General features: G+C 38.3%; 1 protein-coding gene across 1 annotated transcript in view; it reads left to right on the top strand.

Moving 5' to 3' along the window:
• LOC104388741 (septin-2) overlaps positions 1-23214 on the top strand; it is a 31158-nt gene extending 7944 nt beyond the window's left edge. The window contains exons 5-12 of the mRNA XM_009997658.1: positions 385-519; positions 967-1084; positions 4726-4827; positions 5611-5756; positions 6798-6881; positions 7427-7484; positions 15302-15395; positions 22440-23214. Coding sequence (XP_009995960.1) covers positions 385-519; positions 967-1084; positions 4726-4827; positions 5611-5756; positions 6798-6881; positions 7427-7484; positions 15302-15370 — 712 coding nt within the window. The 3' untranslated portion in view covers positions 15371-15395; positions 22440-23214. The remainder of the gene's footprint in view (positions 1-384; positions 520-966; positions 1085-4725; positions 4828-5610; positions 5757-6797; positions 6882-7426; positions 7485-15301; positions 15396-22439) is intronic.
• The last annotated feature ends 203 nt before the right edge of the window (positions 23215-23417 follow it).

The following is a 23417-nucleotide window of genomic DNA, read 5'->3' as shown; positions in this document are numbered from 1 at the left end:
AATCCTAAACCCCTACCACCAGAAAAGAAGCAGAAAAATCCTCAATCTTCTGTTCCTGTCTGTGTCGTCTCAGCACTGAGTGCTTTTTTTTTTTCTGCGCTTGCACTTGAACTTTTTATCCAGTGGATGGAGTAACACTTGAAAGTAGTTCTAGGCATAAATAGGCACTTGGTGGTTGCTATGAAAATACCTTTTTGTACTATTAAAATATTTTTTTCTCAGTAATAGATACAATGCTAGGAAGCTGCATTTTTGTAACAGAAATGCTCTTAGTAAATGTGTGATTCTTCCCCTTTGGTTTGAACCTTTTGGTAATTACATTTTTTTATTATTTTAAAGCTAAGGTGATCTAAAGTGCCTCTCTTTCTGCCCCCTATACCACAGCTTCAAAACAATTATCCAGTACATTGACAACCAGTTTGAAAGGTACCTGCATGATGAGAGCGGCCTGAACAGGCGCCACATTATAGACAACAGAGTCCATTGCTGTTTTTACTTCATCTCTCCCTTTGGGCATGGGTAAGAAAAAGCTCTTGTACTTTAGAGCATTATATTGTGTTCATAAGTCTGTTCATTACTTGAACTGAAAAATAAACTTGAATGTTAATTGGGTTACTTCCTTCATTTTAAATGAAGTGCCAATTCAATTTAAATGGTCTTTGGAGATTAATGGTCTCTTCTGCTTTGTCACCTTTTTGGCATTTAATATTGTTGTGAAGCAGTCAGTATGAAGTTGTTTATAATCCATAAACATAAGAACTTATAATACCCAATTTATCTTATAGTGATAATTTAAATTGCAGGTAAACCTTTGCACAACTAAGTTGATAAGCAAGTGCTCTGCCTTTATTTATTCTGGAAATACTATTTATGTAGATACTTGAAATAAATACTTTTCAATACATTTTGTCTGGTAAAAAAAAAAATCACCCTTTTCCCCCCTGTTTTTTTTCTATTTATTGGCAGGCTGAAGCCATTAGATGTAGAATTCATGAAGGCTCTTCATGGAAAAGTCAACATTGTCCCTGTGATTGCCAAGGCTGACACACTGACGCTGAAGGAGAGAGAGAGGCTGAAGAGAAGAGTAGGTCTAACACTTTAACATTGTATGAGTTGCATGGTTCTCATGATCAAGCCAAATATAAAGCAAATTCCAACAGAAGAGGGGTGGATGATATTGGCCAAGGACCTAATTTTCAGGAAGCATGAGGTGCAAGATTTTCACTGAAGTCTGTGTTTTACCAGTTACACTTGTTGAGAATCTGCCTGTTCTTGGCTTCATCATTTTCAGCCAATAACACACCCTGGGGGAACAAGGTTGGAGTAAAATGGTTTGTAACAAGGGCTCAGAGCATCCTGTAGTACATGTAGTATAGCTGTTTCTCACTAGCTCTTGTGTCATCCTGCAGGCTGAATCAAAGTTTACAAATATGTTAAGAGGGAGTGTCAGGACAATGGAGCCAGGCTTTTTTCAGTAACATCCACTGATAGGGCAAGGGGCAATGGGTGCAAACTGGAGCATAGGAGGTTCCATGTAAATATCAGAAAAAACTTCTTTACTGTGAGAGTGACAGAGCACTGGAACAGGCTGCCCAGAGAGGTTGTGGAGTGTCCTTTTCTGGAGACATTCAAAACCCACCTGGGTGTGTTCCTGTGTGATGTGCTCTGGGTGATCCTGCTCTGGCAGGGATGTTGGATCTTTCGAGGTTCCTTCCAACCCCTAAGACTCTGTGATTTTGTAGGTTGGGGTGATAGGAAACTTGCTTAATAAGTGTACCCATGATACAAACTAAAACCTGTGGTACAAACTAAAACACTACTACAGCGGCAGAACGGTTGGGCTAATATATTAGGAGGATGCATTTTTTAGCTTCATAATTATGGAAGTAGGTATGTTGTCTGGTATGTTTTTTTCTCCTAGGATATTTGTTCACAAGAAATGCCAGGATGTAATCAGCATTACATTGGAGAAAGGCTTTACAGGCAGTGGTACTAAAATAAATTGCATTGGAAGGTTTACTTGCTGCCTTGAAGTTTTATTTTGCTTTTTTTTGATGAGCCTTTCCAAGCCAGGCCAGCCCCTGCCAAATATGACATTGCAGTGAATTCTACAGTAATAAACGCTATATTGGTGGTTGTGCAAGTCTTTGACCTTAACTGTCATTTCCAGTTAACCTCATAATAGAATAATATGGCCAATGAACATAAATGCTGAATCTTTCCTGGTTGATCCTCTGTGATTGAAAATTACTTCATATACTTAGTTAAATAAAGCAATGGGTAGATTGTATTATACCAAGAGGTGGCTCAGTACAATTTAATGAGATCAGAAGCTTTTTTGAGGTTCTATTGACTGAACATTCAGTACATTCAGCTGTGAAGTGTAACAGATTTGAACCCAACCCGGTGAATTTTTACAAGTCTAATAACTTATGCCTTCAGGAGTATGGACATAATGAGTACTTGTAGTCTTTAAAATAATCTTGACTTAGGTATATGGACACCACATTTATGCATGGGCTAAATATAATGAGATGAATGCTGTAGTCTGAGGTAGTGGTTAGGAAGCAGGTAAGTAAGTCTTCATTCTTTTTGTGCTGCTGGCAAAAGTCACTCTACAAACTGAGTTTGTACTAAGTCAGATGTATCATGTGGTTCCAAAGCTTTGAAAGTCTCGTTACTGTATATTGTTCTAACTCAAAACATCTTGGCTCACAGAATCTCTAATCAAGAATAAGAATCAAAATCCTGCTTTGCTGATGCAGCTTGAAGTATTTTCTTTTTTTTAGATGTTTCTGCCATTTGGCCATCAATCTAAAGTAAAATGTTTTTGTTTTGCTGCTTTGGACTAAGCCGCAAGATCAGTTTGTGGTACTTGCAAAGGAAACCCAGCTTGGAGTAATTCCTGTTTGATCTTTCTGGAATTCAAAGTTATTTTTTAAAACTCTTGAGTGGGAAGAAATGCAAGGCAGTTTCATAAGCTGTGCCATGTAAAGCTGCTAAGGAAACCTGCTCAAAAGAAATGACTTCATAAGAGGGAAACTAATATTTTGACTTTTTTTTATTTCCCATGGGAAGGCTAATCTTTAGGAACACAGAATCCTCTGAGGCAAATAAAATTCAGATTTGAAGAAGCGAAATGCTGCTTCATTGTTAAGACCATAAAATACAGTTTGTTTTTATTGCAATTCTTTTTCCTTTCAGGAAAGCACTAGGACTAACAGCTGTAATATATTATTCTAGCACCCCTTGTTGTTGGCTTTCCCGTTATTGTTTCACTTGCATTTTATCTTCTAAGATCTCAGCCAGGTTAAATGTGCTTTCTTGTTTCATGCAGCCACTTAAAGGCATCGCACTGCAGCACTGTCCCACCTATCCCAGCTGTGCCTCTTTTATTATCATTCAGTGACAACTTAGTTATCTTCTATTTTGTAAAACAATCACATGCATTGATTTAAATGCAGTTGTGTGAATGTAACTGTTAATTGCTTATTTGCAACATGTACTCCCAGATTTCTATTTTCTTGTAAAAATATCAGGCTTTGCTTTGATGGGAGCTTATTTTATGCAGTGTGTGAGTGCGGGGGATGTTTATATACCTGGCAGGAAAACATTATCCTGGGAATGACTGTAGTTCATACATGGCCATTCCTCTTCTAATGGTGTGAGGGATTGTTTTATTTTACACAGCTGTTTAATAATTAAGCTCTTGTCCAACAAGTTTTATACTGTAGCTATTGGTTGTCATCACAACAAAGCATCGAGGAACCCAACAATACTATGAGAATAATAAGACCCCGTGGCCATTTTGAAGTGTTTGTATTGTCAAGTTAATGTCCAGCAGTAATTACAGTACAAGTCTTTACACAGGCTTTTCTGAATTTCTTTATGATTACCTCAAAAAAAACCCAACCCATTTTGCACAGGCTTTGTCTATTTTAGGTGTTCATTACTGTAGTAGTGCTGCTGCTTGGTTCAGGTGTTGGTTGTGGCATTACAGTTGCAGCTCATTAGGGAATACTAAACTAGGAAGTTTACACAGTTAACCATTTCTGCTGAGACATCTGAGCACTCTCTGAAGAGAATTATTGTGAAATCTAAGCATTCTTCATGCTCTCCCCATACCACCACAAACAATTTAATTCAGAAGTACTCTCAGCAAGTGGTTTTTAAAAAAACCTCTCTTTAAAAGAACCTCTGTAATTGGCAAATATCAGCAATTATGTTAGTTTTTATTTCTGTAGTAAAATAAAATCTTTAAAATCTAACCAGGTCTGTGGTAGGCTTCTTTTATCTATTTTTAGAATGTGATTAATTTTCTATTGAATATTCCTCCTTATATCTCAAAACATGTAGATTGTTTGCTGAGTGCTTTATACAATGGACTGTTCTTTCCAGGACATTTATGGATTTGAGGTTCAAATCTCTTCTGAATGAATAGAAAATGAAAAAAGCTGAGTATTTTTCTACATAGGTAAAATGAAATTAATGTCATGTAAGATAGACTTGTAGAACATAAAATAATTTGGTAGTACATAAACTCAAAGCATAAGTAATAGTAATTTCAGCTAATGATACTTTGTAGGAATTGTTAAACTACTTATAGCAGAAAAACATTCAGAGTCTTCTAGGTGTGACAGACCAGTAAATCAATTGTATATATATTTTAACTTAATACCTCTTCAATGAAATAATTTATTATTATTCCTTTTTTGTAAACCTCAGGTTCTAGATGAGATTTCTGAACATGGCATTAGGATTTATCAGCTCCCTGATGCAGATTCTGATGAAGATGAGGAGTTTAAAGAACAAACCAGAGTTTTAAAGGCAAGTTTCACTTCTAATTTATTGTTTTGCTGCAGTAGGTCTTCAAGCCTACACTGTGCTTAGAGGAAAACTCAAGTTTCCTTTGGATGTTGACTCTAAATTATAATCCTTTTTATTCCAGCCTCCGCTTCATCCAAACTTCAAATGTAGTGTGTTGTGACTTTCTTTTCTCTTTTCAATGTAAGCAGCTCTTCACCAAGAACTGTGGTTTTCAGTCGGTTTTCTAACCTAAGCCTTTCAGTGTGCAAGCAAAGAGAGAGTGTGTGCACATGTTATGATTATACTAATTAACAAATTTCCTCTTGTTACAGCAGATGATAAAGGTTTTACTGAAGTAATTTCCTCTTTATGCTGTGATACTTTCAAAGGTGCTTGAAGAATGTATCTGGAGTCTCACTCTAATCTGTATCAGAAGTATGTTTCTGTTGGCAGCTTTCCACACATGATGTTATGTCAGATGACACATGATGCCCAAACTGTACTTCAACAACAGTCAAGTGTTCCTAAAGCAAAGCGTCATTTCCTTCTGTGACTCTGTTGAGACGAAGTGATCCTAACAAAACCACAGGTGTTCATGATGAAAAGTTGCATTGCCTAGAACAGGATTGGCTGGTTTTCTCATGTGGAAGGATTTTCGTAGAATACATTTATTGATGTTTCTTTTTCTCCTCACTTGTTTCTTACTTAAAAGTCATTGTGCCTTCCTTAAAATAAAAACAAAACCCCAAAAAAGTAGCTGGTCAGAAATCATAACAGTAACTTGTTTCGCTCTGTCTCAAGTAGGCTAGCATTCCCTTTGCTGTTATTGGATCCAATCAACTTATTGAGGTGAAAGGGAAAAAAATCAGAGGCCGCCTGTATCCCTGGGGAGTTGTTGAAGTTGAAAATCCAGAGCACAATGATTTCCTTAAACTGCGCACGATGCTGGTGTGAGTACTGGAAAAATTATCCCATCTCCTGTGGTGATGTAACTGATACAATGACTAGAGAGTTACAAGAACATGAACAAAACTAGCTCTGATGGGAACATAGAGTGACTTTTTATTGGCTGTCCACCCCCCCCAAGCTTGTTTTGCTGCTGTAATCATGTGATCTTTGACTTCAGAAAATCTTTCCTGTATTTTACATTGAGGGAAATATGTGGCAGTTTTTATACCTGTCTTGTGTGAACTGATTTGGTGGCTTTACGTGTAAATTGGAGTTTTCTTATGGTACAGTGGGTGGGGCAGAAATTCTCTTAAAATTACTCAGAGATCCATTACACGGACAAGTATTGTAAAGGCAGAGCTCAGCCTTCTTGGCAATGTAGAAAATCCTATGTCGCACATGATACTCCACCCCTTTATGATTTTAGGTGATACAGATTTCTGCTTCGATAGATTACTTTAAGGGATTATTTTTTTCTGACATCCCACTATTGCTGGAAGTTGAATTCTGTTTATTTCTGATGTCAGTCTCTCCTGGGCAGGGATTGCCCTCTGCTGGGCATTGGGAGCAAGCTTTTTTTCTTTTTTTTTTTTTTTTTTACTAACAGCTGATGTTGCCTAGCAATTTTAAATTGTGGGCCAAGGAGCTCCACCTAGTTGTCAATTACAATTTATACTTAACAGCACCTAAGAGTCAAAAAATACTTTAGAAATCGAAGTACCTTTCTGAATAACTGTCTTCACAGGTTTCTTAACACTGCACAGACTGGTATAAACAATTCCTATAAAGTAATTAGTGAACAGGAAAAGTGCAGGATACTTTGGGTCTTTGAAGAATATTGATGGGAGGACACTTAAGTATGAATTAAAGACCCGTAAACATGAAAGCAGTGTCTTGGCTAGCTTTATGGCAGGCTTGGTCTGTAAGGATTGTTTTTCCAGTAAATACACCCATTACATAAAACAAAAATAGAAGATAAAAGGGTGTTTTTCTTTCCTTTGGCAAGAAGGACAGTGTGTTCAATAGCCTTTTGCATGTTCTAGAACACACATGCAGGACCTGCAGGAGGTGACCCAGGATTTGCACTATGAGAACTTCCGTTCAGAGAGGCTAAAACGAACTGGCAAGTAAGTGTGTGTTTGTGCACCTTTGGTCTCTGCTGCTGAGTCTGTTCTTTCTTCAAGAGGAGAAATATGTAGCAAAATACTTTGCTTATAAACAAACAGCTGCTCTTGTTTTTGTATCCGTTCTACATCTACCTGTGCTTTATCATTTTTACTATCAACTTATTCTAGTCCCCGCTTTTGCTCTGTAAGTATTCAGCCAAGCCTTTTGATCTTAAAGAAGAAAGGAAACAGCCTACACAGGTTTTTAATGGTTATTTTTTGTACCATGTATAGATAATGGAGGGAATATCTTTAATTAGTAAATGGCAAAAAAATCCCCATAGCGGTGAAGAAATCAAATTCGAAGAAATGGAGAGTGAATAGCAGATTCTGTGAGATAAATATGGTGTTTTACAAAAGGGAAGCATGGTTTTAAGAATGTCTTAATTTTCCCTGTGTAGCCTGTAGGCTTTTTCTTATTGTTGTATTAGCTGAAATATGACCCTTGAATCTGTTCCTGGAGATTTTACTTCTGTATCTTATCAATGCATTCTTTTGTTCAATAGGCCTGTTGAAGAAGAAGTGGTAGACAAGGATAGAATCCTTCAGCAGAAAGAGGCTGAGGTAAGAGGGAGCTGCTAAAACTGTTGCTCTTTAGTATAACATGCTATGTTCCAATTTCAGTATTCTATGTCAGCTACTGCCCACAGAATGTAAAATGGGAGTTGTGAGAAATTACAGACCTAATCTGAACATACAGGTTGCCAATACAAAGTGTTTTTGTTTACGGTCACTTTCGTGGTATGGATGGTAGGTAGCATGTGGACTCTTGGTTGTAGGCAGGGTATTTATCACTTCCAGTTTGTATGCCAATTTTTCATAGTGCTAGTTGCTGTTTTCTAGGTATTGAAATCAATTTGTTTGTCAGCGATATGTGCTGCTTTAAACTTGGTGATTTGGAGTAGACTCTAATGTAATTTCAGATATGCATGACTTACTGGAAATGTGTCACCAGTAAATTTCTTCTTATGTCTTGTGGCTATGGGGTAGAAAAAGGTGTCAAGTCTGAAACATCCCATTACATAATTAATGTACATGGTTTTGCATTTTAATCTGTATTTGCAGCAAAATTAATAGTATTTTGTTGTACCAGTCAATTTATGGATTTGGCATTTTCAGTGTCTGATTTCTTAACTGTGGTGTCAGGTTATCAGTAGGCCTTTCAACTTAGAATTTTTAGGCTGAAGTTCTAAAGATGTGGTGATCTTTAGCCTAGTATTTAAATGCAAGTAGTACATTGCCAGTGCTTATGAGTGCTTGCATTGTGAAAATTTAATACCCACTGCCAGTTAGATGGTGTTTTTTCTGTTTGTCCTTCTTTTATCCAATTCAGCTTGGATCCAAGTCCCTAAATGCAGGAAGGCATGATTTAAAGTATCGATGCATATATGCATTGATTTGGACTAAGACATAAAAAAAGTACTAAAAGCAGCTTTGTGTGTTTGTGTGGCAAAAGATTCAGGCTCCCCTACATGGAAATCTTTGAAATACAGTTACTTCAGTCTGTGCGTCTCCTTTTTCCTTTATAGCATCTGTATTTAAAAATAGCTAACCCTGGTTAGCTATTGGCTAACCCTGGCATGTTGACATAAATAGCAGAAAAATTTTCTAAAAGGAAATGCAGATGCAGCTGATTAACACCATAACTAGTAGTTAATAATATGAACTGGTGATTAAATGAGTTGCATCTTTACCACTGTATAACTTGATTTCAGCAACGTAAGCTTATTGGCTTTGCACTTATGAGAGTGGAACTTCTGCAAGTCTTCTATACACAAATGAACTGCCTCCCATGTACTGATGTGTCTGCAAAACAGCAGTAGACCATCAGCTGATAGCCAGGAATGCTCCATGCTTTGAAAACATCAAGAGCATTGCTTGAGAATGTGTTGTGTGTTTTTCTTTTTTTCTTAATGCTTCCAAGATTCAAATAGACTTAGAGTATACAAATTGTACACGTCTAGTAGTTAAATAGAAACTTGAGTATCCTGGTAGAACTATTTGTCTTAAGGCTTATGTCTGAAAAAATTATCCCATAACCATTTCCTGTGGAAACTCTTGATATGGCTGGTACACTATTATATACTCATCTACTCTGACCATTCTTGTGTGAGTGTGTATATAGTATTTATATATGTATGTAATACATCTTTTTATATTATTTGGCTAAAGGGATGAAATACTGAATTTCTCTGAGAACAGTCTCTGGAAGTTTCTCCTGGGAATAATCATCTCTGAATAATTGCTGCTGAAGCTGTAGAGGATTAGCTTAGAACTTGAAAAAACAAATAGATTTTTAACTTCTTCGTTCTATTGTCCCAAAGAGATCAAGAAGCTTTGCTGAATCTTCTGTAGATAAGCCAGTATGAAATCCCTTCATCTCTGTGTCATCCCTAAGGTTCAGACTGAGAAAAGTATGGGGAGGAACGAGGCACAGAGGAAATGGGCTTGCATTCCATGGCCTTTGCAGAGAAAACAAATACCCATTTCCCCTCCTGTTTTGCATTCCCATCACTAACGGTGCTTGAAGTTCTATTTACAGTTTTGTGAGGTTTATATAACCTTGAAAGGAATGAATGCTTGGACTAGTGCCAGGATCATCTTTAGCAAGACATCACTTTTGCTAAATGATCTTTTATTATCCCAAAGGATGTGGTCGCCAGTTCAGCTTATCTGTCATTTTGGAGTTATTGCTCAGTCTGGTTGTGCGTTTTGTTCATTTGCAAGTGACGACCTGTTTTTCTGAGCTGAGAAGTGAAACTAAGAATAAAGGTATTAATGTTCCTTATGGTAAATATGCTGCAGTTCAGATTTTTGTGACCGTGTGCACCCAAACTTAAAGTTTGTAGCATTCTGCCATGCTCTTCCTACTCTGAAAGTATTTCGTAATAAAATCCTTTCAAAGTTCTGAGAGGCAGTATTTCCAGAAAAATGTTAAGACCATGATTACACAAAACAGCAAGGAACAAACTTCCTCTGATTTTCCCAGTGAGCTGCCCTGAGGCTCTGGGCAAATCCCTGTGCTGGAGTTGGTCAGCAGTTGGCTGAATATAGTAGAATTAGTTGCAATGTTGAAATTATTTTCTCTCTGTCCTTCAATTTTCTGAATACGTTTAACCTTCTCAGATGAGCTGAACAACCCTGGCTTGATATGGGAGTTGGGGGCCACATCCAGTGGGAGGCTGCCAGGCTGGGTCCAGCAGCAGCCCTGTGGGTGGGTGAGAAGGTGATGAACACTTGTGTGCAGGTTGCCTGCTATTGCAGCTGCTTGTGTGTTTTCTTAAAAGCTGAAAACTTGTATATGGAGAGACAACATCACTGCTCATTAAGGCCTGCAGACCTGAGGGAAATAAAAACAGCTCAAAGGTTTGAATTGGCTTGTGCTGTTGCCCTAGGGCAGGGAGAAGGAGCCATGCTTTATGCAAAATGCTTCAGCATTCCTCTATGAAGGGATGTAGCCTTAGCCCTGAGAGAACATCATGAGGAGAAAACCCTTAGTAAGCAATTAGCAATGGGAATCCCTTGGGAGCTGGGATGAAGAACAATTTTTTTTTTTCCCAATAGTTGCTTTTTTTGTCCTTTTAAGTTGTTCTTTGAAGGAACAGTGCTTGCTGCTCATGTAGTGTGATGGCTGTGGCCACAGTGTTATATTGCTAAAGTGTCCCATGAAAAACGTTTATCTCACTGGTAGCCCCTTTTCCAATATAGTAACTTTGTCAGGAGTGTTTTTCTTGTCTTCAGTTAACAAGTTTAGTTGTATTCTTTGGTATTGGAAGTATTTTTAACCAACAGGAACTGTCATGGGAACATTCTGATATATTAGAAAATCCACTGTCTACAATTTTCCATCTTGCCCTGTTCTTGCAGCCTCTTCCCTTACGAACTTTTCTATGTAAAGGCATGGGCAGAAATAATCATACTTGCTGTGGGGAGGGAAAGTGTGTCAGTAGGAAGTAGATGTTAGTTTTTGAACATTTCCTGTGATATCTGTAGAGTTGTTACTGAAAAGCCACTCACCTTGTTCAGACAGGAGTACTACTTGTTGGTGTTTTGGGCAACACTTAGTACAGATAAAACCTTGTAGGTCAAACAAGGCTGCATACTGGTGGTTTCTGTTAATGGTGTGGAAGCCACTAGGAAGCTGCATGGTTCAATTTTAACTCTGTAACCTTAACTCCCATTTCCTTGTTTCCTTTCTGTGTTCTGCAGTAGTTACATGTAGTCACTATTCCATAGTTACGTGATAGTTTGAAGTAAATTTTAGTCCTGACATAACAAGTAAACTAAGCAGACTTCATACCAAGGTTAAGTTGACTCTTTTGATTGTTGTTATCTGGGAGTTCACAGGAATTGTTTGTTTTATCAGATTTCCAAACACTGTCTCCCAGTTTCCTTTTTATCATGTGCATGGACCCTATGCTGTCACATTGTACAGCCCTTTCTGTAGGGGATGAATACAAGTTCCTTGCAGAATATATTAATGCTGCTCTTAACAGTGGGACGGTTTACTGCTGAGCAAAATGAAATTCATAGTATGCTCTTGATGCTAGTATTCCCCAACAGCAAAGGGAACACAAATGACATGAATGCCTTTTGTGTGATCTTGTACATCCATCTTTGCTGAGAGGAAAAATTTTTTTCTGACTGTGTGATAGGCCTAGTAAGGTGAAGACACACAAGTTGTTACTAGCTTGTCTGGTAATGTGTAGGACAATTTTACAGTTGAGCTGAGAGGATTCTTACTGTGCAAATTATTTTCTCTCCCAAGGTACTTAAGTATGTTCTCTCCAAGTTCAGTTATTCTCACTTCTAGCCCTGTGGTTATGCAGCTAGGTTTCAGTGTGTGGTATCTGTCATTACTCATAGGTTGCCTGCTAAGAATACTGTTACAAAACAGTTGTTAGTTTCCTTAGAGCTCTTGAGAAGCCACAGTTTTACAGCAGAAAGCAACCATTTTGGATTGTTTGCATATTTAATGCCAAACAAAAACCAAAACAAAATGCTGATGCAGCCCAAGATGCAGTGAAAAAGATAGGTGTGCTTGAGTAGCTTTTATATTTTTCTTTTTGCCAACTTTCCTTATGTAAAGGAAACTTTAATGATGATTCTACCTATTAATGGCCTGTTGGGAGCCAATGACAGGGGGGCTGATAGCAGACATCAGGGTGTCTAGTTTAACAGGCTTTTTGCTTAAACGTTTTTCTACAGAATCATGCTACAATAGCTTCAGAAGCTTGCTATTGTTTAGCTAATGGATGAGACTATCATGCTACCAGCAGATCTCAAAAACACCATAGGAAAATGGAAAAGGAAAGTCTTTTTACAAGTTTGATGTTAGAGCGGATCAGGTCTCTAGTGCTTTTGTCCTACCTTACATTTGAATGGACTAGTGGAGTCCCTCAGGGGTCGGTACAGGGGCCAGTGTTGTTCAATAACTTCATCAACGACCTGGATGAGGGTACAGAATGTACCCTCAGCAAGTTTGCTGATGACACTAAACTGGGAGGAGTGGCTGATGCACCAGAAGGCTGTGCTGCCATTCAATGAGACCTAGACAGGCTGGAGAGTTGGGCGGGGAGAAACCTGATGATGTTCAACAAGGGCAAGTGTAGAGTTTTGCATTTGGGGAAGAAAAGCACCATGTACCACTACAGGCTGGGGGCTGACCTGCTGGAGAGCAGTGTAGGAGAAAGGGACCTGGGGGTCCTGGTGGACAGGAGGATGACCATGAGCCAGTAATGTGCCCTTGTGGCTAAGAAGGCCAATGGCATCCTGGGGTGCATTAGAAAGGGTGTGGTTAGTCGGTCAAGAGAGGTTCTCCTTCCCCTCTATTCTGCATTGGTGAGGCCCCATCTGGAGTATTGTGTCCAGTTCTGGGCCCCTCAGTTCAAGAAGGACAGGGAACTGCTTGAAAGAGTCCAGCGCAGAGCCACAAAGATGATGAAGGGAGTGGAACATCTCCCTTATGAGGAAAGGCTGAGGGAGCTGGGTCTCTTTAGCTTGGAGAAAAGGAGACTGAGGGGTGACCTCATCAATGTTTACAAATATGTTAAGGGTGAGTGTCAGGAAGATAGAGGTTAGCTTTTCTCAGTGATGACCAGTGATAGGACAAGGGGTGATGGATGCAAATTGGAGCATAGGAGGTTCAATGTGAATATCAGAAAAAAACTTTTTTACTGTGAGAGTGACAGAGCACTGGAACAGGCTGCCCAGAAAGGTTGTGGAGGCTCCTTCACTGGAGACATTAAAAACCTGCCTGGACATGTTCCTGTGATGTACTCTAGGTGACCCTGCTCTGGCAGGGGGGTTGGACTAGATGATCTTTCGAGGTCCCTTCCAATCCCTAGGATTCTGTGATTCTGTGAGTCACAGGCAGCATCTGATGTTCTTTCATGTGTGGGCATATTTTTATCAATTAAGATTAAGAAAACTCAAGACTTGACAGTGTGTATGAGTTTTAAAATACAGTGTTGGCTAATAGCAGGATGCTGTGTTAGAGCAATTGCCATAATACATGTGCAGCAGCATCTTCCCCTGTGATTACTGAATGATTTCTATTTTGGGAATGTTTCATGGCTCAGCTTGGAGTGCTCTTGGGAAAGCTCAAGTAGGCAAGCTTCCAGAAAGCAACTTTTGTTCTGATGGTAAATCTGCAGAGAGGCAATTCAAAAGACCAGGTGTCTTACATTTTTACAAGTTGAGCTTTGAAAACTCTTGTGTTGGACCATAGAATCAATGAAACTCTCATTTCTGTGGCTTTCTGGTGATTTTTTTTTTTTTTTTTTTTCTCCTTCCTGCAACATTATGCCATCTTTGCCATCAGGGCTTTTTAAGCATTTAGCAGAAAGCTGTAGATGGGTATATAATAACAATTTCAGACTTAGCTGTATCTCACACTGTTCCTGTGTGAATCTCCTTTTGCCAGAGTATATGTGTCTGTGCTGCAGTCACAGGAACCTGAATTGCCCTCTGCTAAGCCCTGTGGTGCTGCAGCAAGAGAGTAGGTACCTGTACATAAACCGACTAGTTTTAGGCAAGCTCTTACTTCTGGCTCTGCTGCAAGCTCTGGACTTCAGTTTCTTACTCATCCCCAAATCTGTATCTGAGGCCAGGCAAAGGGATCTAGGCATCTGCAGTTCATTTTTCCCTGTTCTGTGATGTTTGTTTCTGCTTTTCTTTTTTTTTTAAAAAAAAAGGCAAACACCACCACATACATGGTTAAGAATTTATCACAGATCCTTTTGTATTGAATCAGATGGAGTAACTAATGTCCCAGAAGCTCATGTAGTTGACTGGATGAAAATTGCAGTGTGCTTGTTTGAATGCAGCAGTGTTGCTTGAGTTGAAGAGTTTCTCCTCCCATCCCTGAAAATGAGTGGAAGCAATTCCCTAACTACTTTTTCCTAAAGAGGAAAAAAGCTGGGTATATTAAATCCTACACAATTATTCTTAGAATAATGAAAACTTGCTATACAAGCTTCAGATTATTACATGATCTCCAGCTTGAGGTGGACTCGTATTTTATACAATGTGCTTGGAAATTACAGCTTATTTCTTTTCCAGTTTGTAAGACAGGTCACTTGCAATTGTCTGTGTAGAGCTTCCCCACCTTCATCTGGAAGGAAATACTTTGTTATTTGTAAACCAAATTAGAAGTATTTGCATATACATTTTGAAAATCCATAGTTTTTTATTCTTTCTTAGAAACATTTATTTAAATTAATGCTAATTTTTGGAGGGGAAAATAGCAAGTTATATGTAACTGGACTTTTGTGAGATGGAGACTAGTTTGTGTCATAAGCAAATGCCTTTAAGAAAACAGTTGTTTTCAGGAAAGGCCATTGTTTAGATGTAAAGATATTGGTGCTTAATATGTTTAGTCTGTCTTTCCAAATTTTGTAAACGTATTTTTTCTATTTTGCTTTTGAAGGAGGCTTTAAATTCTGTCTTCAGTTTTGGCTGTTAACTGCAAATTTTTAGCCACAGCATCTGGTTAGCCACAAGATTAGTGTTCGTACATGACACTGTGCTTTGAGCACTTCTATCAGAGCAAAGCTGCTTCAGCTCACTCGAGCAGTACATCTCTGCAGACACATAAAGGGCATGTTTTATTTATTGTAGATTGAATATTAATTAACGAGTCTGCAGGCTTCCAAAGATTTGGATTTTATTGCTTATTATTTGTGAAAGTTAGGTGCGATACATTAAAGAATCTGAGATGGAAAAAACAAAAGTATTCAATCATTAATTTAACATTTCCAACTTATAAAGAGACAAATTGGATCTGTGTTCTGCAGTAGAATAAAATGATTTAAAGTTACCTAGATTTTGGATTCCTCATGAAATTGTTTTGAACATGTGAGTTTTTTTTGTCTTAACAGCTGCGCCGCATGCAGGAGATGATTGCACAGATGCAAGCCCAAATGAGGATGAAGCCTGGTGATGATTAAGATGCCTCACATCTGGGTGCATCAGGTATGACTTTTCTCACTATTTTACTCCTTGCATAAGAATTTCACAATGGTTATTTTTAATTTTGGACTTGGTTTTACAGTATTTAGAGAGAAAATTGAGTGATTTAAGTAGACTAGAAAAAAATATCTATGCAGATGTCACCTTTCCAGCTGTTTTTAAGACCTGTAAATGCTTATCTTCAGTGCTTTGGTTTTGCATCATCTGGATTTGTTTCTGTTAGCAAAAGCTGCTCAGAAAATTAATTGGACTATATATAAACAAATGTTGGGGTGTTTTGGGGTATGTAGGCTGCTGAGTTTGTTTTGGCAGGTTTTTTTGAAGAACCAAACAAAATTTTAAATGAACTGGTTATGTGTACTGAAACAGAGTCCCCCCATGTCCTGTACCAAATATTAGGTGGGATCAGAGTGAAGAAAAAAGTTCTTGTAGCAATTATTCATACTTTATGCCAGAATACCTGCATTCTGAAGAATTTTGCTTTTAAATGCAATAGTAAAAAAATAGAAGGATATGAGGAGTCTTGTTGCTTAATATTTCAGTTTATTTCAGTTATTTCTGGAATGTAAAGCTTGAATAAAATGGATTATATTATCCCTTATGACCTTGTGGCAGCTGCCAACATTCCAAGCCTAAAATAAGGAGATTTTTTGTTGCCTTTATTTGAACCTTCAGTCTTCCTGTTTATATTAAGAAGAAAAAAAAAAAGAAAAAGAGAAAAAGTCTTCTAAGGAATAAACTTGTTCACTGGATTCCTATTTAAGCAGATGTTGATGGTTTTACTGGTATGTGCACTGTGATCTTTGAGTGAAGTAGTTAAGGGGAAAGAATAATGCAGACTCAGGTTTCTTACTGTCATAATTCCAAGTCTTTAGATCATGTCTTCGAACTTCCATCCTAAGATATATTTTCTTGGAGTTGGAAATCTCAACACTGAGGCTAATTTTGTGGCCAACCCAGCAGGGTATGTGATAGCAGTGTCTGACAAAATGCTCTCACTTCCCAAGGCATGAGCTGGTTTAAATATTTCAGTTTGAACTGAAGTCCCAAGTTTTCATGGTGACTTGGTTGTCATATGGCCAAACTTTGATCACTTGAGAAAACAGCTGTTTGATGCAGGAAACCTTAGGTAGTGTAAGTTATTGTTACTGCTTTTTTGAGGAAAAAAAAAAAATAATTAAAAAAATGCTTGGTTCTTTCTGTGACTTACATCTCACATTTAATCGTATGGCATCCTTTAAACTGATACTTAGGAAGAAGAAAATCACCCGAAATCCAACAGGCTTTGTCCATAGCTGTTGCACGCAAAGCACAGGATGGCAAATGATTCAGAGCTCTTTCTTCAGTTCCTAGATACTGGATTTGCTGTGAAATCAGTGTCTGAGGGCTAATAGGATGCAGTATTCCCACTAATGGTTAGCCATTCATGGCACCAGAATTCCCTGTGTTTCACAGCTTCTGGCAATACTGGGTATTCATAAACACAAACTGGAGCATAGTTTGTCCCAGCCTGAACTTGCAGCCATGGATACATAAATAAACAGAATTCTGAGCAGGCTCATGTATCTCCAATTGAAATGGTATTTTGTAGCTACTTTACATTGCTAATCTGGAATACATCTTGGACCACTAAATGTGTTAAGCAGGAGAGCTGGCCAGATTTAACTAAGCATCCACACGATCTTGTAGTTTAGTTTGAACTAAGTCTTCAGGAAGTTAGTTGGTCTGAAATATCAAACATGAACAAATGTACCTAGAATTTGAATGAGAATTTCATATGTGAAGGTCCTGCTGTTTCTTTGGGTTCTGTTAAATGTGTTTCTGCTACTCTTGAGATATTGATTGGTAGGCTTTTAGCATAATATTTTGGCTAATATGCCCAATCAGAACTGCAGTGGCAGAACCAGAGTGTTGCTGTGTGATTCTGTCAGCAGTTGAAGTGAATCCTCACCTAGAACTTAGCCTTAGGGCATGCATGTTAGTTGACTTTGCATTTTAGGAGGAATGAGGATTTCAACCTCCAGCATTCCCAGCAGATGTATTTGCTGTATTTTGTTGAACTCACTATTTCCAGAGAAACTAGGAAACTTGTAATTAACGCAGGAGTTAATAGAACCAAATTACCAACAAATTTAAATATACTTGATACCAATCTTTTTGTTCTGTCACAGGTTATCTTGAGCATCTCTCAGGTTCTAGTTTTACAAGAACTTTGAAGGGTCAGCTCTGCTACTGAAAGCAGTCTCCTCCCATTGTTCCTTTGCACCCTTATCTTTATGCAGAGAAAAATACGTAACTTCATAGATAACTTATGTAAAAATCCACATTTATACACTTTTTATTTTGGTTTAATACTTATTCAAAAGCCCCTTAAAATATTTTCAGCTTCATAAAGCATAGATTTTAAGGTATTTTTGGAAAAAGAAGTATGTTGTAAATACCTCTCCAGATAAGAGCTGGAGAATAAACAGTAGAATAATGCTATGTGGTAATACCAAGTATGTGAAATACCCACTTCTAGTTTCAGATGTATTTTGGAGTGTGAAGAGAACATTCCACTTCTAGTTTCAGATGTATTTTGGAGTGTGGAGAAGATTGCTGAATGTTTTGAGGGTTTCTGGAAAGAGTCTGGTGTTTCATAATTAAGAACTCAAATCCTTGCCAGAAAGGCAAGTCTGTATGACCATAAAGGGCAACACAAATGGGATGACTGGAAGGTCTGGTTTGCCTGATCCCTTTGAATCTTTAAGATTTTATGAAAGGAGGGAAAGGAGAACTTGCTTCAAGCAGTTTACTTTCAAGTAAAGAGTGAGAGGAGCATAAAGGGAGTGACAAAGGCAAAGATTATACATAGGGAAAAGTTTCCAAAGAGAATGGACAGATTGCTTGCTGTGGAGAAGTAGAAAACTGAAGGGGAATTAAGAAGAGCACTGGTGGAGACTGGGTTAGAAGTAGGAAAGGGAGATGATTTTGGAAACAGTAGTGACCAGTGTGCCAGCTGTGGTTTTTGACAAAAGCTTGTGAGTACAGACTTTTTGTGGTGGTGATTTAGAGTTTGGAGAGCAGCCCTAACAAAGGTGTGTTGAGCTATGCTTTGTCTGCTCTAAACAATTAATAGCTGTTGTGTAACAATTGTGCATGTGAAGGTGTTGATAGCAGGCCATGTGAAGCATGGTAAAGCATTCAAGACAAGCGTGATTTTTTCAGATTTTTTTTTCTAAATTGCAAGACTGCCATGAAATATAGAAACTTCTTATATTTGACAATTCAAACGAAGACTGCAGAGGAAGGAGATGGAGGAGGTGGAATAAATTAGAAGAGATTTAGTTTTATTTGGATACTCCCAATTCAAAATGCTTTTGAACTAAGCCTGCAGTAATTCCAACAGCATATTTACTAGTTTCTCAACTTGTCCATTACAGATATCAACTATTATGAAAAGCTGGCATTATTTTTTCTAGTGGGATGGTTATTGATGGGTGTTTCTTCCCTTTCCTTCTCTGTTTCTTAGAGTGTAGCTTTTTGGGATCTGTTTTCTTCTTGCTATTCTCATAAATCTGGATTGTCTGTCTTCACTCAGCTTGAGGATCACACTGAGACAAATCGGGAGCAGAAGCCAGGCTGTGGAAAACAAACATAGCCAGCTGGAAATGCAGTTATGATTAGGTATATGTGTTCAGCAAAAAACCCCAAGCATCTCCCACTTAAAATATCTGTAGGATGTTGAAAATTCTTTTTATATAGCTCATGATTTCCACAAGTATTTTGAAGTGTCTTGAGCTCACTTACACTGTTCTGATTCTTGATAGGAACTGTACTAGAGGAACCAAACAGCTAGTTCTTTCTACCAGTGAATTGACATCATTTAATAGAACAACACAAAGCATTGTCATAGCAACCAGCCTGCTGAAATGGTGTTGCTGAATGCTGAATTGATCTGATGAGAAGTGTCATTTGAGGAAGTAAAGATCATGTTGTAGTTTTTGGCAGCTGAAATTGAGAGCTTAGAGAATGTGAAGTTTGAGCAAATGTCTCATTTGGAACAATTGCCTGGCACTGCCAGTGGATGTTTCTCTGAGTAGAAAATAAAAGAGAAGAGCGCCATCATTCTCCAGCTCCTTTCAGCTCTTCTAACTGTGGAGTTGTTCAGCAGAATGCATTGATGGGCTGGCACAGGCTTTCGTTTCCCTTAGGGGGTAGACTTCTGATAGAAATTGTAATTTTTCCTCTGCTGTACAGCTGCAGTGTTGAACTCCTGTGGCTCCATAGGACCTTGGAGTTAATTTGTGTAGAAGGATCTTAGCAGGATCCTCAAGAGCCACCTTGTAGCTGGTGCTGACCTGCCTTTATGTATAATGTGGAGAGAGCTAGATGACAGAGTCATGTTATGGCTTTTAATCCTTCATGTATAGAACAACAACACTTTCATTTGAATTTGTTAATCTAAAAATATCTTTCATGTCCCTATTAGTCCATACTGTTCTCAGTTGATGAAACAGTCGTGTTCCTGGATTGTAAGTAGAACATACTAAAAGTTGATATTGTACTTGGATTGTGACCTTGGCTGTTCCACAGCATCTCTGGCCTTTGACAGAAAATAGGTTGTGTGATTCTTCCCAATAGGAAAAAGGCAACACTTTGTTAAAGTGGTAATCTGCAAAGTGTTGTACAGAAGAAAATATGTCATATGTTAATATGAAAAGCAAGTCTAAAGTATTAGGTCTGTAAACCTCCTGTACCTAAATATTGTCTGTTGTTTGGCTCTTTAAGAATCTTGCTTGTGCCAAAGCCTAGCAGGGTATCATGGGGGACTTGGAAATGCTTCAGGCCACCTTTTGCTAAAGGAACATTTTCAGGGGTACATTTCTTACAGGTCTAGACCTTGGAGCTTGGTATGTATAGTGGATACTATGAGCATATTAAATCAACCATTGGAAAGCAATTCAAAGGCCAGTTTTGTATGTTAGTATATACTTGGCTGTTGCCAAGTGTTGCTACAGATCAGCAAAAGGAAAGGGAACAAACCTGAAGGAGTGAAGTTAACAGAAGATTATTTCAGTATCAGAAACCCATGATATTAGGGATGTGAATGACAAAATTAGTCAAAACTAGCTAACAACAGGACATTGTTATCCAGTACTGATCCATTTCTCAAACCCCTTGCTAATGATTGGACACTCAGAAGGCTGTAGCTGTAACATAAAATGGGTGCTATTTGAAGTAAAGGAATTTAGGTCAATGAGAAAATATAACTGCTTATAAAACAAATTTCTCTCATTAGGAATTCAGAAGTGTACATGGAGAGATGTCAAGTAGCCCTGCATTATAGTGGTGTTCTGGGAAGCAGCTGAGGGGGAGGTAAACCCATCCCTTCCCAAGGTTATTGAAACCTTTAAAAATGTTGGATTCTGAGCTGTCTGACCATGTGCAGGCATGTGTAGTGCTAGTTAAGGTACTTACAGGGCAAATTTTATTTTAATGGCATACTGGAGAAATGTCTTTAATAATGGTATGAATTCACATTAAAGATAAAGGCTTTTATTAAAGCTAGGAATTGGTGAAAGGGGCATAGGGGGCTGTAAGGTTAGTCTAATAAAACTGGAGTTCAAATCAGAACAGTATCAACTTAAAGTATCATAAAATATTCTCATAAGACTAGGAAGAAAGAGCAGTGAAATGAATCCACACTGCAAATGCTCAAACATAATTTGCCCAAGTATGTTCTGTGAGCAGGTAAAATGTGGATATTGTGTTGCTAATGCTGGTAACATCAGTGCACAGGTGTGCTTATAACCTGAGCCTTCGTGTTTATTGGAAATTCCAGTCTTTTTGTCAGCTTCAAACTCCAGTTACAGTCTCCTCTTGAGGTGTCTTCTGTAACAGGCTAGAGTTAGGCAGGAAATGGCACATTTAGTTTCTCTTTCATACTTGAAGCAGCAGTGCATCACAAAAGGTTAATTTTGAATTTGAATATTGAATTTGGTTAGCAATGTATGGACTCTGTATTTAAAACTGTAGTGCTGGTTTGCTTGTTCTGGTCGCTATGGGAAGTTGGCCTCCTTAACATGTTAAGTAATTGCGTATTGAACAGAATTGCCACTGTGAGAATGGCAGAGAGCAAAGGACCCTGTTGTCAGCTTTTCCTTGCTGCTTATCCCAGCTGTAGTTAGCAAGTATAGTCTTGATGAATGCTGCACTGTACTTTACTAATGAGTTGAAACAACAATGTTTTCCATCAACAATGTTTTCCGGGTTAATTCTTTTTACCATCCAGATGAGTGTTTAGATGAAGCTATTTTTTTTACTCTTGGGAATGAGTATTTTTGGGACTGGAGAATTTGAGGTGTCTCCCAAGTTTTAAATCTGACATAGCTCCTTAAGCAGGGCCCAGTTTTCAAGGAAAGCTGGAATTCTACTTACTTTGTAGCAGCATTTTCAGCTGGCAAGTAGCTACAGAGACATCCAAAATTGGTAGTTATTTTTGAAATTACAGATGGGTCTCTTCTTTCAGCCACATTAATACTGCTGTATAGATGCTAAAAAAAAATCTGTTTGCTTTCCTGTTTCATGTAAGCAGTGTCGTAAGAGTTGTTTGTGCATGACATCAGACTTGCTGCTTACTTTTAGCCCTATTTAGAGAACAGGGAATTTAGAGAAGTGGTTTTCATTTTCCTCACCAGAAGCAGCACTTCAGATAAGAGGCTGGCTGAGGCTGGTTTCTTGTGTGCGTTCCTGTGGAGATGAGCTGTAGGACAGTGCTTGTATTCTTGCAGGCAGAGTGGGGTGTGAGTGCTTAAGAAAGCATGTAACTAAAAATAGATTCTCATTTATATGCTCTTATGAGACATTTGTAACAAATGTTTGGGGCCAAACTGCATCTGACTTGGCTGTTATAGTTTGCTGCGGGTCCCTGTGATGCAGTAACTGAAATGCCCTGATCCCTGGATCACGCTGCTCTGCTCAGAGGGCGTCAGGCTGCCCCAAACGGTCTGACAGTGCTGAGAGTTTGTCCTTTCTAATGCTTTTTGTTCTCCACTTCTGTTCCAGCAGTGTACAGTTCTCTAAGTGGATGGGTGCTCTGTTTTCTTTGACCGAAGGGTAACGTTCAAAGGCAAAGGCTGGATGCCACAGACCGAGACCTGCGTTAAAACACATGCACAGTCTGAAGATCGTGTCGTGAACTGACTTGTTATATCTATTCAATGTTAATCAAGTTATATTGTATCTTTTTTATTCTTTTGGTGACACTGTCTTCATACTTATATCTGGTTTTATTATCCTTCCTATACCTTTTTATACCGGAACTGGTACAGTTTGGCCTAGTTGTTGTGATGGGTTTAAGGAGTTCATTGTGGTCTGGTTGTTCTGAACAGTTTCGTGATTAATACTAAAAGAATTTGTGGCCTGTTTACAGTAAACTTGTGTTTGCACAGTATCGAAACTTTCACTTGCCATTTTAAGTCATTGTGCATTGTATCAGTTTTTCATAACTTTCTCTGTGCTTTGGTTACTTTTGAAGCTTCATCTCTGGTGATTTATGTTTGTGTGATGGAGGGGAAAATATACGTGGCACCAATGATTCACCAGTGATGTAAAGAAGCTGACTTTTCTAAATCATCGTGCCTTAACACACTGTAAACACTGCATGCCAGCAACTTCTGTGGATGACTCTGAAGATTTGTCTTCAGGCCTCAAATATTGATTGCAAGAATTTCTGTCACAGGCATTTTTATCTGTCAGCTGAATGATGGCATGTACTGAATTTTTTATATACCATAACACTAATTTTCATGGAAGTTTTGTAATAAATTGTACAAATGTGGAAAATGTTGAATTCTGGGTTGGTTCTTGTTGGTTTTTGGACTTTGGCTTTTTAAGCTCATCTGTGAAATGTTGTGATGGTCTTGTGCATGGTGCATATTCAGAGGAATCATGATAGTTACTCTGGAAATGATAGTGTTTTCTAGAGTTCGTCTACATACAAACTGCTTTGATTTCACCTCGAAACAACTTTTAAAGTTGTTT

This window comes from Chaetura pelagica, unplaced genomic scaffold, assembly GCF_000747805.2.
Source record: "Chaetura pelagica isolate M959 unplaced genomic scaffold, ChaPel_1.0 scaffold45, whole genome shotgun sequence".
Taxonomy (NCBI): Eukaryota; Metazoa; Chordata; class Aves; order Apodiformes; family Apodidae; genus Chaetura; species Chaetura pelagica.
The sequence above is the reverse complement of the archived record's forward strand: the minus strand, read 5'-3'. Positions and strand labels throughout refer to the sequence as shown.